The sequence below is a fragment of the Empidonax traillii genome, unplaced genomic scaffold (genome assembly GCF_003031625.1).
Source record: "Empidonax traillii isolate 1590-97213 ecotype Southwest subspecies unplaced genomic scaffold, ASM303162v1 scaffold1114:size179974, whole genome shotgun sequence".
Lineage (NCBI taxonomy): Eukaryota > Metazoa > Chordata > Aves > Passeriformes > Tyrannidae > Empidonax > Empidonax traillii.
Window position 1 is genome coordinate 20761 of NW_020956307.1, and position 17691 is coordinate 38451.

General features: G+C 39.0%; 1 protein-coding gene across 7 annotated transcripts in view; it reads left to right on the top strand.

The window, feature by feature from the left end:
• The first annotated feature begins 3 nt into the window (after nt 1-3).
• Nucleotides 4-17691, top strand: part of LOC114068702 (interleukin-1 receptor type 1-like) — a 22774-nt gene continuing 5086 nt past the window's right edge. For 2 of the 7 annotated variants that reach the window (XR_003573650.1, XM_027905038.1), the window contains exons 1-12: nt 4-115; nt 1482-1563; nt 3526-3792; nt 4809-4951; nt 6462-6696; nt 8247-8436; nt 9423-9597; nt 10793-10858; nt 12644-12764; nt 15531-15676; nt 16525-16668; nt 16948-17112. Coding sequence is in view for 6 of the 7 variants with exons in the window: in XM_027905038.1 (XP_027760839.1) it covers nt 4861-4951; nt 6462-6696; nt 8247-8436; nt 9423-9597; nt 10793-10858; nt 12644-12764; nt 15531-15676; nt 16525-16668; nt 16948-17112 (1333 nt within the window). In the remaining variant the exon portion in view is untranslated. Of the gene's footprint in view, nt 116-1000; nt 1145-1481; nt 1564-3525; nt 3793-4808; nt 4952-6461; nt 6697-8246; nt 8437-9422; nt 9598-10792; nt 10859-12643; nt 12765-15530; nt 15677-16524; nt 16669-16947; nt 17113-17691 lie in introns of those variants that run through there. The other 5 variants (XM_027905041.1, XM_027905039.1, XM_027905042.1 and 2 more) reach the window with 5 other exon arrangements.

Here is a 17691-nt window from a genome sequence, read left to right on the forward strand (position 1 = left end):
GGGCGAGGTGGCGGCCGCGGCTCCCCGGGCAGGCGGGGCGTGCTGACCGCCCGCCCGCCCGCCCGCTGTGTGGAGGGGGCCGGGATTGCCGGCGGGACGCGTGGAGCAGCCGGAGGTGAGGAAGGGGGGTGGGTGTCGTGGGCGCAGCGCCTCGCTCTCTCCCGACGCTCGGCTTCGTTGTGACGGGAAAAACAGCGAGGTGTGGATGCGGCGAGGCCCAGGGGCGGCTGGGCTTTCCCTTCCCCGCGTGTCTCCCGTCGCGGGAGATCGTGGCCGTTTGCCGTCCCTTGGCAGGGTGGGGAGCGGGCGGCGGCGGGAGGTTCCCCCCGGGACGGCGCCCCAAGGGCGGTCCGGGAGTTCGCGGGCGGCGGGGAGCGGCTCCTCGGCAGGTTTAGGCTGCAGTGGGTGACGGCTTCCAAAAAAACCAACCCCAGCCCCTGGGTTTGTGTTACTTATAGCCGTGTTGTGAGGCCGTGTGTGTTGCTGCGAGGTGTGTTGGCACAGTCTCCCCGCCTGTGTTTGTGGCTGCTGCAGACCCATCTTTTATGGCACTCAATATCCTTGGAAGTAACTTTTTTATTTTGCCTTTGTTTGTGCTTTCTCATTGTGTCTACAAGCCCAGGTACGAGTGCGGTGAATAAATGAAGGCTGTAGGAGCGCTAACGCCGCAACATTTTTTAAAGTACTTGTAACAGGAAGCGGGATAATGTTTGGCGTAAATCTTCTTGACCCAGTAAAACACTGCAGAAACTATTTCTGTATTTGTTTATTTGTTGCATAACGCCGATCAAACAAGGGCTCCTTTTTTTAACTGTTCGTATGACAAGAGCAAGGTTTTGGGTGATGCCTGCAGAAATAGCCGTATGAAACCCAGCAAGGAGCTCTGACAGTCCCAGACTTGTTCTGGCTACAACCTAGATAGCTCTTGGCAGCAACCTGGGGAGACACAGCTTGGTAAGACTGAGCTATCCATTAAAAACTACTGATTTGTTTCCAGCAGCAGCTCTTAAGTTTGGAAAGTTTCTTCAGGGACTCGGCAAGCTGATGGATGTGTTTTGTTTTTCTTCTTGAGAAATTCAGCATTGTGCACTTGTTTGACTTGGACGATTTGTATGTGCTTGGATCCTCAAAAACAGGCTAAAAGGTCTTGAACAGAAGTTATTTTAGAATGCAGAATCTTTAACTGAGATATTTTAATTCCCATATTTTAAATTAATCCTTAAATGAAAAATACCTATTATTTGGTTTTGGTAAACAATTTTACTGATTTCCTCTCTCCTTCTGAGAGTAATAAGTTGTTTCTTTAACACCTGCATCAAACACCTGTGTTTGATACATACAGTTTTATCTGCATGAGCCGTTCAGATCCTTTTAAATGCTTCTTAACAGTACTTTGAAATGATAGGAGAAAATGAATCACTTACTTTGGATTTAAATAAAAAATGAACCATGTTAAAATTCTTACTACTTTGTAATGACAGGTATCAGGAGTTGAAATGACATAGAAAAATCTTCAAAGAACAGACTGCGAAATGAACTGCTTCCACTTGACACTGAAAGAAGGTACTGCTTTCAATTTATTTGAATATTGCTAAGATCTACTCTTTTCAAGGTGGTTTGAATACTGTCATTGCCTCCAGCTTGTTGTGGAAGAAGATGGATAGGTAGGACTTCACTGTACTAGAGTCAACCAGTGGTGGCTAGTTATGTACAGCTATAATAGTATTTTTATTTCCTTCCTCCTATTCTTTGCTGAAATTTGGGGCAGTACCTGAATTTGAAAAAATACACTTTCTTCAAATTCAGCTTTAGAACAGTTAGTACTTTGTCTCAAAGCTGAACTGGAATTTAGCTTGCAAAGACTTAACTGTTGCAGGCTTCTTTGTGGACATTGTTTGACTGTGTTTTGATGTAGTGTAGCTTCAACATAATGCCCTAGATAATGGGTTTTCCTTAAAGGTACAACTTTCCCATAGTTCTGCAACTTCCAGGATTGTCTGGAAAGTAAAGGCATTTGAAGTCTGAAGTTTGTGGTCATCATGTCAGTGTCAGAATACCCCAGTGGATAACCATCTTGACTGGTCTGATGATGGTGATATTTAGAACTGATCACAGTCAGCTGATCACAGATTTTGTGAGCTTCTTGAGGGTGCTTGTGCATCATGTTGTGTGACACGGTGTTTGTGCATGCCCCTGTAAAATGATCAACTGCATTCTGTTTATATATTGAGTACGTTAGACAGGAAAGTTGTGACCTCAGGAAAGTGGTAGACTTGAAACAAGTCTCTTAGAAATTTTATCATGCTTTGCTGTTGTGTTTTAACCATTTTTAGTAACTTCAGCCACGAATATGATAAGGTGGTGTGAGATTTTGTTTGTTGTTGGCTTTTTCCCCTTTTTTTTCTTAAAAGATTTCATGTGCCTTTTTCCTTCGAGGCCAGCAAGCTTTAAGCTGAAAACAGTTTTCCAGACTATGTAGACAGTGTCATCAGTGAAACTGGAATTCTCTATACATGGAATTTTTGCACTTCTGTCATTGTATCCTGGCGGTATTTCATATTGCTGGGACTGGGATAGAAGGCACTACCAGGCTAAAGTTGTTGGGTATGTGATCAAACATCTGCTTTCTAAGCAGAGTTTGTTGTTTCACATTTGTGGATTTTGGATAGTGTTCCTCTTTATATTCTGCTTAAGAAAAAAGGCAGAAACCTTGTGTGGTCACTTGAAACCTTTTTGACCAGGATAAATATGCTCTGCATTCTGTGAGGCATTGCAACTACAAAATCAGAGGCTTCTTCCTGTCTTTATAGAAGTTTTAAGCTTTACTGCTGCAATAAAAGTTGCACTTCAGCATACAATATTGGAAAGACATCTGCTCTTGGTACTGGAGGCAAATGAGTGCAAAATGTAAAGCATAACTTGTTGGATCGCTTAGGTATTATTATCTAGGACAAGAGGGCATGGGCTTAAGCTCTGTCAGGGGAGGTTTAGGTTGGATTAGAAAGAAGTCCTTTACAGAGAGAGTGATCAGGCATTGGAATGGTCTGCCCAGAGAGGTGGTGGATTCACCATCCCTGGAGGTTTTTAAGATGAGGCTGGATGTGGCACTGAGTGCCATGATCTAGTAATCACAGTGGGGTTGGATCAGGGGTTGGACTTGATGATCTCGGAGGTCTCTTCCAACTCAGTTAATTCTATGATTCTATTCTATAATCTTGCCCAATATTTAAGTATTCTTTGTTTCCTTTTAGTGGTTAAATCTGTTTTATGAAGTTGCTTGCCACCTGTGTTAATATGTTGTTTTTGACAGAAACTTCATTGTCCAAAGTTCTTTGCTAGAGTTCTTGGTCAATCTCTACTGCAAGTTTTGTTGTAGCTCTATTAAGTCATCTCTACTGTAGGGAGAGGGACGCTCTTGCTTTTACATTTGGGATGTCTGTAGAAAATTTGGTTTTGTATGTGTATGCTGCTGTCCAAATGATGGGTTTTGTAAAATCCTTTTTTCCCCTTCTCTGCTTTTTACAGATAAACTGAAACTCCAGGAATGTGATGATCTGCTCATTGACAAGTTACAGGAAAAGCACATACAAGGCAACTAAATAAAGAGTGTGGTATGAGGGCTTTGTCAGATAAACTGTCCAAAAGAAGTACATACTCAGAGGCTGTTATGTTTGAGTGTTGAACTCTACTTTGTGTGTCCCTCCCTACTACCCCAACACTTCTAGAAGTGAAATGTTTCAGAAGAAGGAGCTGGTGTGGCTTATTTGTCACTAAACTACATTGGATATAAAAGTAAGTCAAGGCTTACTTTTTCAGGGAATATCTTCTTTTCTTCCTGCTGTCTCTAGCTGTGTAGAAAGCAAATATTAACTAGGACCTTTGCAATGAATGTTTTGCAATGTGAAACCAGCTTGCTTTAGAGTGAGAGGCAGGAGCACACAAAATAATAAGAAGCTGAAGAAAGGCACGACAGCTAAGTGAAGACTTTAACTTACAAGGAGCTGTCAGAAGAGAAAGGATTTAAGTGTTTACCAGCTGGCTGACAGTAGAAGGCTTGGGGAGATCCCTGATGACACCTTGCCGAAAAAATGCGGGTGAATCTGAGAGGGGAGTAGGACTTAGTTAAGATTTAGAGGTTTCATGGAAGCCACTTGGCAGACCAAGAGGGCATTGCATGTCTCTGCAGTCATGTCTTTGTTGGAGAAAACTGTAAACAAGACCTTAGGTGTTAAGTGAAACTACAGTTATTGGACACTTTTCTTTTGTGTCTGACCACAGCAATTCATACTAGCTGCGGTTTCTACACGTTTGAGTTTAGATGCCAGTTTAAGTGCCAGGTTGCACTAAAGTTAGTGTGCTTGTGAAGAATTGCAGGTTATCTGCTCTTAAAAGTAGTGATGCCTCAGCCATACAAAAACAGTTCAAAGAATGAAACCTCATACATCTCTCTGATTGTGTCACTTGTAAGCATGTGGAAAGACAATCAGTCTTGGTTTTTAGATTCTGTGGTGTAGCTTAAATCTCTATGCCTGCATAATTTGTCTGCGCTTGAGGGTTGTGTGTGGACTTTTTTGTTAACTATGCTGACAAAAGATAATTATACTTTATGCAAGAATTATTCCAGTAGAATAGTTCTAGTTCAGGAAAAATTCTAGTAGAAAGCTGAAGACTGGGCAGCTGTGTGTGGAGGCCAAAAGTTGTTGTAGTTGAAATCTTCTAAGACTGGGACTAAATTACCAAATCCTGCCTTTTCCCTCTGCAAGATGACTAATGCTTCTTCTTATTTTTTTCTTTTTTTTTTTTTTAAGGCGTAATGCAGGGTGCAGGGGACAGTGCAGCTTGAACAGTCTTACCCCAACAATGGAAAAAGCTTCTGTTTTGCAGCAAAATATGACACCTGTGGTTTTGCTCATTTGTCATCTCATTCTACTGATGCCGCTGTTCAGTGCTGGTAGGTTACATACTTTGTTGAAATTACCATTTCAAAAAAGAAAGTCTGCGAGAGATAAGTTGTGTATATTTTGTAGGAAAGAGATACCAAGAGCAAGTAGTGGATCTGGGGTTTGTTTTTGCTTCAGCTGAATCCCTCTTCTGGGATTGAAATTGCATGGAGGATGGCATGGACAAATGGACACAGAAGTTTTTAAATCTAGCCACATAAACTTAGGGTACTGAGGCTTTGATTAGCCTCTCCCTGGGAGTGTAATATTAATGTCTCTGAATTAGTTTAAGCTACATAAAGACCTACTCTGAAATCTTTAAATTAGGTGATAGTAAGATAGTGATACTGAAAGGATAACTGAAGACTTTTTTTATTTTTAAATGGAATCTGTTGACTTTGTATTTATACAGTCATTCAGCAACATTTTAAAAATTATTTCAGCCAGATGTTTTGCAGTTTCATAGGAATTCAGTGTTGTACACAGAATCACAGAATGGTTTGGTTTGGAAGGGTCATTAAAGGTCATCCGATTCAACTCCCTGCCATGGGTAGGGACACCTTTTACTAGACCAGGTTGCTCAAAGCACCATCCATCCTGGCCTTGAATACTTCCAGGGATGGGGCATCTGCTTCTCTGGGCAAATATATGCAGAAGTTTGAAAGTTTTATGATCTACTTCATAGCTCAATGGGTAGCTCTGTGTTAAAATTATATTCTCCAGTAAGTTTTTGCTTGCAGATCTGGGTTCTTGATAGTGTTTTGCAGTATCTGTGCTACTTTCTCTGGTATTTTCTGGCTAATGTTTAAAGAAATGCCTGCTAGGCTGCATGATTGTGTCATTCTGTTTATGCTGACCTTTTATATGATGTTCAGAATAATGGGCCTTCTGGATAAAGGTGCAACTATAGTAAGGAAACAATATATGCCTTTCCAAATTTTTTCTGTATTGTAACAGACTTCTTTGTTGGGCTGAGGTCTTGATATAATTCTATACTGTTTTTGGCTTCAGGTTAAGAAACACCTGGTTTTTTCCCCCTGATTTTTTTTTTTTTGACACCACAGTCATAATGGCCAGAGTAGTGTCAGGAGCTCTGCACTGCTGCTGTTTTCACTGTGCTTTACATAGATAGTATTCACATTAATAATCTGGAAATTCTGCATGTACTAACATGCTCAAATAACAAGGACACAACAGATGAGTTGGGAAGCTTGGAGTTGCCTGGTGAATCCCATGGATCTTCTAATACTCTGGTTTGTGCTGAGGCTACTGGACTTGCATGTGCTTGTTGCTGACTACCTTAATAGAGGGAAGTTGTGGCATAAGCTTGTAAAATGTGTGTTTATGTCTTCAACCAGAGGGTGCTAAACAAACAAAAAATAGTACCCTTGTGATGTTTTAATGGTAAATGTTACAAAAAGGTCATTTTCTAGTTCTGTGTCACTTGGAATGGATATTGATACTTCTAAAACATCTAAGTATATAGATTGAAAGCACTGATAATTTTTTCTCATTTTTTAATAGAGAAATGTGTTCTTTGTGATTACTTTGTGCTTGTTGGAGAGCCTACAGCTATTACTTGCCCCATTATTACACTGCCAGTGCTCAACTCTGATTACAGTCTGACGTGGTACAAAAATGGTAGTGCTACACCAGTAACTACAGAGAGAGATGCCAGGATCCACCAGCGAGAGGGCATGCTTTGGTTTATTCCTGCAATGCTGGAAGATTCTGGCCTTTATGAATGCGGTGTAAGGTAAGGAACAAAGGATGGAAATAATTGGATTGCTAATGCTTGTGAGTGTGATAATATATTTGGAGAACTTGAGCGTACAAAAGTTTTTGGTTTAGGTAGAAAGCTTAAACAGTTAAAAAGCACTGTTTTGATCATGCTTTATGTTTCTGCGTGATGCCTTTCTCTTACCATTGCAAAAGTGATTCATACATGAGACTCTTTATCATGAAGCATGATAACACTGACAATGTGGGAATTGTTTGTTTGTTTGTTTTAGATGAAGCATAAGGTCACAGGAAAATGTCTTCACTGCTTCAACTTTTCCTGTGTTCAAATTGCTGTTTGATACTGGCAGATCAGAAGAACATTTTGTTTTCTTCATAGGACATGGCTAAATGGAAGAAGGATCTAAGAGGAGCAAACTCTGCATTTTATGCAGTATCACCAGACACAGATTTTTCTGGAGAGCTTAACAACTTTTTGCTAATCTTGTTAGAAATTTACAAATTAAAAGGCAGAAAAGTGTTCTTATGATTTATTTTAAAATATTACCAAATGTTACTGGTCAAAAATGAGATTGCAAATAAAGAGCAAAGCAATGTGCTAGACAGCTTTAGAGACAGTGAAAATGATGTGTCAGTAATACTACTCAATCTGAGTGCACAGGGAAGAAATAAAAGGAATAGATTCTTCGAAAAGAATCTATATCTAGTTTTTGGTACTTTAAAGCCCTTGCTATATCTACAGCTCAGATTTGTGCACTGGGCTTAACCACTTCAGGTCACCAAATCTTTTTTATAATGGTTGAAATTCACTGTGTTCTGAACAGGAAATTAATTTTGGGAGGACAGACAGAAACTGTTCTTTTCCTCATGGTCTTGCCACAACACACTGAGAACAACCATTACAGGCTTTTCAGGTGGCCCAATATTTGTTTTAGTAGGGTGTAATTATATGTAGTGGTGTGCATACAGTACACCAGTTATCCAAGGGGTTTGGATTGTGAATGTAGTAACAGTGATCAGAAGAAACTTCCAATGTCATGGGCCTTTGCATATTCCTTCTCCAGAGCTGACAAGTGAAGCTGAAATCAGAAGACCTGTAATCCTTTCAAAGCTACCCAGTTATATAATTTTAATTTAGTCTTTCCTGCCATGCTTCTAGTTACTTGAGCTATGAGATGTGTTCCTGTGGGCACCTCACATCCCTGGCTTGCATAATGTCAGCAGGACACAAAACTTGCTAATGTTCAGTTGTGTTAACTGTAGGCAGCATTTTGTGCATCAGTCACTTATTAATTGGAGCTCTGAGAAGTCCTGACATGCCCTCTGGTGCTTCCAGAGCAGACCCCACTTCTGCTCCCAACACAAAATCAGAGCTTATTCCCATCTCTTGATCTGAAATGGGGGTGAGGGGCTGAGGATGGTATTTATGAGATAGGAGGATACAGCAGGGGTGTTACAGGCAAGGCTGGTGAAGATGTTGAAGTCCCACTCTGTAAATTCCTTGACTTGCTGGAAAGCAGGAACCTTTCTATTAATGACCTGACTTGTCTGCTGTTCTAATTACAGGAGCCTTAACCACTCTAACAAAAAAACTATAAATTTAACAGTTTTTAAGAACGATAATGGCTTGTGTTTTAATGGAAAAATGAAGTTTGAACAAAAAGTGATGAGCACAAATACTGGAAAGATTATATGTCCTGATCTAGAACAATTTAAAGATGAAGACAATCATCAGCCTAAAGTACATTGGTATAAGGTATTGTGCGTGTGTATTTTATATATACAAGATACAAAACATATTACTTAAAATGTCTTGTGGAGTAACTGGGAAAAGCTGCTTTTGGAAGGGAAGGTTTATTTTCTCTACAGTTTGCGCAAGGCACGAGTGTGAGTAAGATTTGTGAAAATCTAGTTCATCCTTTGATTATTTTATGTAAATAATAAGTTTTAAAACTTGTTTCTCTATATAATACAGAAAAATTCTGTATATATATATATATTCTGTATGTTTCTGTAAATACAAGGCTTTGGATAATTATTGCAGTTTTTCAGAATATTAGGCATGTCCTATCTGTTGACCATGCTGTGGTATTCTTATGCTGCTTGCTTTGGTTCTATGAAAATAACTCTGTAGACTGTGCAAGCTTAGAAACATGTATTTTCTCCGTGTTAAAGTCAAATTATGAAGTAGTTCAACTCTTAATTCTGATACTGGTATTAAAGCAGCTACATGGGCCCTTAGATGTAAAATAACCTTGGTGCTGTGCCTATACATCTTCTGAGATGAAGGGTTTCTCCACTGCTTGTAGGTCAAGGAAGAGAAGGAGGTTTTTCCCTGTATTCACATTGCCACAGAAACCCAACCAGCACAAGGCACTGCTACAGTCATCACAGTGAAGTAGCGATGCAGGCATGTATTCTCATAAACTCTGCTACATGCATAATAGCTTCTGTTACATCTGAGATGGGTAACGGCCATGCTATTAATAAAGGCAGTGAACTAAAACACAGCATGAGAAAGCTGAAAGGATTGGCTGCAGGGATTTTTTTAAAAGTACAAATGGAGCAAGATGTCATCAGGCTTCATGTTGGACTGTAGTGGTGCTTGAATAAGAACCCACACCGTGGCTTTCAAAAAAGTCTATATTTTGCAAGTATTTTAATAATCAGTAGAGTTCAGTAACTTATTCAGTTGTCAGGTTTTCAGTTCCCTTAAGTCACAAGTACTTTTGATGTATTTAGGAGTGTAAGTCTGGATTTCTTGAAGACAAGCGACTTCTTTTGGCAGAGGGTGAAAGTGCTGTCTTGATTCATAACGTAACTGTGCAAGACAGAGGAAACTACACGTGCCGTATGGTGTACACCTATATGGGAAAACAATATAATGTTTCAAGAACCATAAGTCTAGAGGTTAAAGGTGAGTGCACGAGTTTATTCTCCTTTTGGCTCTGCTGTAAATATTTGTATATTGTAAATATATGTATATTGTAAATATATGATACCTGGTATGTTACCTTTCAGCTTTGTGAAATCAGAGTTGCAAATCCTCTTTAATTAATTTATTACTGAATATAAAATACAATGAGGGACGTTGCTGTGCTTGAGGATTGCATTTGGGGAAGAACTGTTGTGGGGAAATGAGTAGTGTGGGCTTAGGAATGAGAATTAGAGGAAAGGAGTGGTTACTGGGGTGGGGGCATTGTTTTTGCTGAAACAAATAATGGACCATTAAATTAAATACATTTTAAAATAGAGAATTTTTTTTTTCTGAGACCATCACAGCAAACCACCTTCTTGCAGCCCTGCTGGTGAATGTGCTTACAAAGTTCACTAGAATCTGTGTTGATGGGAAAGGAGATGTGACAAGCTGTATAAATACTATGAAGTTAATAAATCTTCCTGTAGAAAGGATTGGCTTACTGTTGGCAGTTGGTTGTGCTTTTCTGCACACAGGATGTCTCACTTTCCCAGTAATGTCATTTATTGCTGTTATCACTGTGATTGTGTCTCTGTGGGCATTATTGCTGGTGACCTGACTAGTAACGTCGTAGTAATCCTATCAGAATAGTTGGCTGGAAAGAGCTTGCCCATCTTTTTAGATGAAATCAAAATTCTGACTCAGGCAGATGATATAAGAGAAGTGGGTTGTTAGTTGCCAATCTAAACATCATGCAGAATGATACAATTCCAGCTCAGTTTAAGCATATGTTTATTTACTTTTACTTAAATAAGTGTTTACCTTATGTAGGAGGTCATTGATACAATCCCTCTTTCTCTTCCTTATCCGTCTCTCTGAAAAACTAATTGCATTTTTTGGTTTTGTCTTTTTCTGGTTGAGTTGATAATAAAATAAATTTGAGAAAATTTTTTTTGAAAGTATTTTTAAGGTAAGCTAAAGCCTTTTGTTAACTTGGGAGCTAAAAGAGAATAATTTGGAGAGAGTACAGCAAATGTCTTATGATATATTTCTCTTGTAACTTTGGAACTGGTAGTAAATATGACACTACAATAATACCAAGCAATAAAACCAAAACCACTGTAAAACTGTCAGTTGAAGTAAGTTGTGGAACTCTTCCTGCCTGAAGATTTTATTTTTCCTTCGTTTTGATTAGAAAAACCACCGCAGATAAAACCAGAGTTTATTTATCCGAAGAACAATACAATTGAAGTAGAACTTGGTAAGTACTGACTATTTAAGAGGTTATTAAGTAAAACAAATAAGCTCCTGGTCTTTGTGAAATAACATGGGAGCAGTTCCATGGACTTCAGCAAGGCTGGGAGATTAACATGTGGATTGAGGATACCTGGAAGACAGATGAGAGATGATAGAACATGATTCCCACTAGAAGTTTGTAGGGGGAAATAACTATGTGCCTAAGATTGGAGTCTCTTGACCAGCAGTGTTGTGTGGGATGCAGTTGTTTATTTATTTATTGTTATTGTCATCTGTCCTTTTTACTGCTTCTCAGTGTCCGTGTCTTGATGTATCTTCAGTATCTGTGGAAATATTACCCCCCTATTACATGGGGCCTAGGCAAGACGCTTTAAAGGAATTTAAGGAAATCGGTTTGTTTGTCTGTGTTCAAAAGGCATTGCCATTCAAAGTAATATTCTCTGTCCAGTACCTTTAATGGGATACTGGAAGAAAAAAAAATAAAAATCTTTCCTCCTATTAGATGTCTGGCTGTAGTGCAGAATATTTTAACACCTGCATGAAAGTGGAAACAGCTGTATGATTTTTGAATGAGGAATGGCAGGAGAAGGTTGTGTAGAAACTTAACAGTAATTCATGAATGCATGGAAATTGAGAGCATGGAACACTTGAGGGGTTTATTTGCTTTTGAATAACTGTGCAACACACTAAACCACATCCTTAGAAAAATTCATTATCATGATGGAAGGACAGGAGGGAAGAGATTGGGGAGCATCTCTGATTTCTATGCAAACTCTTTTTCAAGTAACTGCTTTGCTTGTGAGCTAAAGGTTTATTCCATACTTTTGTTAGAGATTATTCCTTGGTGGAAGCATCTAGATCTGATGCGGTTCTAGGAAATGAAACACTAAGATCTTTATGTAGGTGAACTGAGACAGCCCACCTTCTCCTATCAAATCATAACTTCCATGGGTAAAATACAGAAGGAAAGGAATCCAAGAAAGCTGCTTACCTTCCCGTACGTGGAGCTCTCTGAGGTACATTGGAAATAAATACATTTTGCAACTTGATTTGCTTAATACTGAGGCATTCTGTAAGATCTGGACTCTTGGTGGCAAAGGACCTGAGTGACAGGTGAGCTTGCTCTGGGAGTAGAATGTGACAATATTCAGAAACCATCCCAGTGGACAGTGTTGGCCAAAAGACTCTGATTTGGAGTAAAGATAAACATGGTCCCTAAGAATGGAGTTCAGCTCCAGGGTGTAGTTGTCTGCAAGTGGGTATCTGCATATGATCTGGTGTCCTTACCCCATGCTGTTATCAGCCGGGGCTCAACTCAGTTACCTACACAAAGAGTGCTGTTATGAGCAGTCTGGCTACTCTAGCAGTGCAGATTTCTTGAAGATCTGGAGTCCTGTCTGACAACTCTTTATGCATGCCTTGGATGTTGCCATAGTGTGTACTTGCAACTGATTTGAGCCCTGAAGATCTTTCAGTGGAGTCAGGAGAGCCATTCAGTTAAGGTGTCTACTTAGATGTGAATGGACTTCAGCAGAACTCTGTTATTAGCTTAGACATCTAGCTTACATGTAGATGTGAACATTTAGATACCTACATTTAGGGTGGAGTTTACATCCAGGTCGTAGACACCCAAACTTGGATTACAAATGGATGAGTTTTAAGGACTCTGCTTTTCATAAGGTAAGTTGTTTTAATTTTATATCCCTCCTTTTCCCAACTGTTCCTTCATCACTTGATCCTGCTTCTATTACAGGACCTTCAATTGCTGTGTTTAAATGTTCTTTCATAGGCTCTCACTTAGTTATGGAATGTAATATATCAAGTGGCATAAATGGCTTGATTCCATTCTGGCAAGTTAATGATGACGATGTTGATATCTTTGACAAAACCTACAGGGAACAGTTTTATGAGTAAGTATCCTTATACATTGATTTATAAGTGCATTTGTAGATGAAGTAATGTGCATTAATTTACAGTGGGTTCACCATAAAGCTGACCTCCAGTCAAATGTCAGTAGTCATTGAAAGACTGATTAGAAGTCTGCATCAGACATAGTATATTCTTATTGCTTGGCTTTTAAAAAATGGCATTGACATTTTATTATAAATACTGATATATCTGATACAAATGTAATGAAGCAATCATACATAGATTTTTATAATCGTGTTGTGAAATATAATTTTGTAATACTTTTTAATGCATTTGTTCTTAGGTGATTTTTTTTGATAATAGATTAAAGCCCTCTATCACTAATTAATGGAAAGGATAGATTGTTCCAAAACAAAAAAAAAATTACCAAACTTCTGAGTACAGACATAGTTGCTAATCCTCAAGAACACAGAAAACACAAAAACAATGCAGAAGCTGTTGTTGTAGGACACTTAGGTTTTGGGTTTTTTATGTTCAGGAAAATAAAATTAGGCTGGTAAAACCAGTAATTCTTTAAGGAGAGCAGGACTTTTACTCAGTAACTGGTCTATGCTGTAACAGAGTGTGGATGTGCTGTTTGCTTTCTCATTGTATCAATTACTGCTGTTAAACCTAACCCTTAACATCTAGTGCAAAGAAGAAAGGAAGAAAAAAAAAACCCTCAGATGATTAGTTCGCATTCATGGAGAAGCACTGTCTTCTCCACCAGCTGCTATCATCAGAGCAGATTATGGCCACAGAGTTAGGCAGCAGACTGCCTTTAAAATTATCTACTTCATTCATCTGTATCTGGCCTCTACTTTGTCCTCAGGTTCTTTAAGGGGTAATTACTTCTTTCATTATAGGTCTGTATACTTGTTGTTTATCTATAAATGTCAGGGCCCCACCTTATGGTCTCTAAGGCACAACTAAGTCCATTATTCTTCAGGACATGAAATTTCTTACCTTCATCAGCTGTGTATAACTGTGTAGCTGTGTGTAACTTTAGTATCTTCAGCTTCTTCTGAAGCCTTATTTTGCTCTTAAACACGTCTTCCTGAAAGGCATTTAATATATTTTACTCAAAGCGCTTCTCTGTTATGATTTGTGGCTTGCTTGGAAGTGATCTCCATTTCAAATCACTACCCTACCAGATAATTTTCCCATGCCAAAGATGGAGATTTACAAAATACATCCTGTGCAAGTTCAAAGCAAGTTATCCAATATCAGAAAAATTAATTGCAATATCAATGTTTTATTTCATAAAATAGTAGCAGTTTCTCAGCGGATAAATTTGTGAAGCATTCTCTGTAGCAAACCACACTGTAGCTGTGGCCAACAAAATGGATTTGAGGCTTACACCTGGGAGGTAACTCCTGTGGTGGGAGGAAAGTTAAAACTAACTTGAACAAATCCAAACATGTTGCAAAATGATGACGTTTGTATTGGCATCCCATGACAGAATTTGCTGGCAATTATTTACATAATAGAAACTGTTTCTTCAGAGTGTTCTGCAAAATGAGTTCTCTTCCTTGAGTTCATCAGGTAACATTACTTTAAGGTAAATAAGAGTAGGATGCCAGTTGGTATGTACCTTCCCACTGCAGCCTCTTTCAGCTTATTCCTGTAAATCTATTTTAGAGCAGGATGGTTTTAGCAGGATATCATACTGTATCTCCAAGCTTTTTGTGGCAATAGCTACCAGACATAAAGGTATTATCACCATTTTTGTTGTCATTTCACACAAGGGTGAATTTTGTTCATCACTATTTCTCAAGGTGGTTGGCACCATTGACTGTGAGCAGTGTGGGCTTTGGGAGTCTGTTAGAGTGCTTAAAAAGGTTTTCTGCTTCATCATCTGTGTAAAAGATCCTGGAGGGTGATTTTTCTCTTGCCATTTTATTACTAGCTATTACTGGTTTATATAGTCTTTCATTCCCAGAATCATTCAGGTTGGAAGGGACCTGTTGAGATTGTCTAGTCCCAACCCACTTACTCAAGATGGGCCAGATTGAACAGGGTGCTTAGGGATGTGTCCAGTTGGATATTGAATATCTCCACAGGTGGAGACTTCACAACTCTGGGCAACCTGTTCCAGTGCTTGACTATCCTGATAGTAAAAAAGTGTTCTGATGGAATTTGAGATGGAAAAGTGTTTCAATTTGTGCTCATTGCCTCTTGTCCTGTCAATGGGCACTACTGAAATGAGCCTGGCTCCCTCTTCTCCACTTGTCCCTCCCATTGGGTATTTAAACACATTGATGAGATCCACCCCTTGCTCATGAGCCCTCTCTTTTCTAGGCTGAGCAGTCCCTGCTGTCTCATATGACAGATATTCCAATTTCTTAGCATTTTCACTGCACAGGACTGGTTATCCCTCCTCAGATGCAGGATTTGCATTTTACTTGGAACTTCATGAGGTGTTCCTGTGAGCTCATTTCTTTAGCCTCAAGGTTCCCCAAGATGGCAGCTGTTGTATCAGCATCCCTTTGAGTTTTGTATCACTGTAAAACTGCTAATGGTGCACTCTGTCCAACTTACCAAAAAAAACCCCAAAAAAACCCAAACCAACCAAGAACCCAAAATCTTGTCTGTTCATGAAGCTGCTTGTTAAAGGGGTCTAATTACTGTGCTTCACTGGCTTCTTAGGTTTATAGAGTTAAAAAATGAATGTTCTTGTATTAATGGATAGATGAATCTATCCCATATTAAGTGCAGATACTCAGGTTTCCATACAGATGTTTCTTTTTACCCCTTTTTAATGACAGAGAAGGGTTGCCTCATGGACTTGCAGTATCTGGAACAAAATTTAACATTTCAAAAGTGAAAGCAAAGGATTATGCTCACAAATTTTTCTGTCACTTCATATATGGTTCTCAGCAGTTTACAGCCTACATCAAATTGGAACGCCCAGGTAAGAGATCTCTTCTTGATAAAATGGTGACCAGTATACTTACTTCTCAGTTAGTTTGACAATACCCTACTTAGAGCCAGAGCTGTGTGATAAAGGGGGCAGTGCAGCTCAGTATCTTTGCTTGTGGATGTTTTGTCACGTTCTTAGCAAAATGAAAGAAAATAGCACTTTGATTTGCTTTGTCCTCTCACATCCAGTGTTTTAGAAAACAATAATAAAAGACTCCAATTTATTTGAAGCAGGTAGGAGACTTCAGTGGAATACTTTGCTTCATTTCACATACTTGTACTTAAAGAAGCAGGTGGATCAGAGGATATTGTGTGTCTAGAAGGGTAGTGAAAATGGCCACCTCTTTAAAAGAGCTGGGTAGAAGATGTAGCTCAGTATGAAACAGACTGTCAAAAGAACATGAGTGTGTATGTAGACCTGGTTGTCCTATTCTACAGTAACAAATAATGGGGTGAGATTGCTAGGAGAAAAAAAAAATAAATCTGTATGGTAGGAAAGAAATTATAGTAATAATGATAGTAATGAAGAAATTAAATACATTGTTTGGAAAGCTTATGGAATTTTCATTACTGGTGTATGTGCTGTGTTAACCACCTTCTGGAGAGGCTTATGCATGTAGATTGAGAGCATCCTGCCATTTGGAGACCCCAGTCTGGTGCTCAGAGACCAGAATAAGTTTGACTTATTCCTAGCAAGCATAATTTTTTCTTTTTAGTAGATGAACTGAAAGATAAAGTGAGCTTTGAAAACAGTTTTGTTCATTTCTTGTTTTTCCCTGATTCTAGTTTATGACTGTACTTTGCTTATTTGTTTTCTTTTTTTATCCCACTCTACTGTAGCTCAAAACATTCAGGGTTACTTAATTGGAGGAGGAGTTTCCTTGGTATTTTTAGTATGTTTTACTCTCTTTATCTACAAGATCTTCAAAATTGATATTGTGCTTTGGTATCGGGACTCCTGCCATCCTTTCCTGGGTAAAAAAGGTATGTTTGTGTAACAATGCTGTTGTTACACAGCTCGTATTGAGCTTCCATCTTCCTTTGCAAAGCAGTGAATTAACCTAATGGAATGTGATTGGTTTTCCTTGGAAATTTTGAAAGGATAGTGTGTTTTTAAGATGTTTAGAATTAGTTCAGATAACAAAAGCATGATAAACAATGATTCAAGTGGGGTGAAGACCCCCAGAGTTTAGAGATTTGTTTGTTTGTTTGCTTTCATATCTTTAGAATTCATTTTTATATGTCCTATTGCTCATTCCTTAGTTTCAGATGAGAAGATCTATGATGCTTATGTTCTGTATCCAAAGAACAGAGAGAGCTGCTTGTACTCACCAGATATTTTTGCTCTGAAAATATTGCCAGAGGTCTTAGAAAGACAGTGTGGATATAACCTCTTCATATTTGGGAGGGATGATTTACCAGGAGAAGGTAAGCTATCTGAAGACAAATTGGACTTGAGTTTTCTCATTGATCAGCAAATAAAATTGAGAAACAGGCAGTCAATCAGATGGAATTCTGAATACCTCTCACCATCAAATGAACTGTGATTCTCTTACTCACTTTGATGAAGAATGAAAGATACAGCACTAGGTGCTTCCACAACATCTGTTTATCTCAGCCTTTCCCTTGTCATTATTTAGGCCTTCCAATTTTTTTCAGTGTCTAGGTAGCCTAGACATATGGAGATGGAACAGTGCTGAGGGGAAGAGGAGTCAAAATTTTGATTGTGAATGATGATTAATGGCAGGAAACATGGAGAAGTAGGTCTCATGAGCAGTGTGAAAAGAGTCTGTTGCTTTGAGGTGCCATTTAAAGGGATGATGTCTCTCTACTGTTTCATTTTTATTTGCTCTTAGAATTGCTGTCAAACCAGCAGGATGCAATAAAGGATATAATGGATGCTTAGACAGTGCAGATAGAACAAAACCAAACAACACCAAGTTACCACACATGATCAGTTGTATCGAAGGCTTCCTGTCCCTTGTAAAAGTTTTTAGAAAGCCTTCC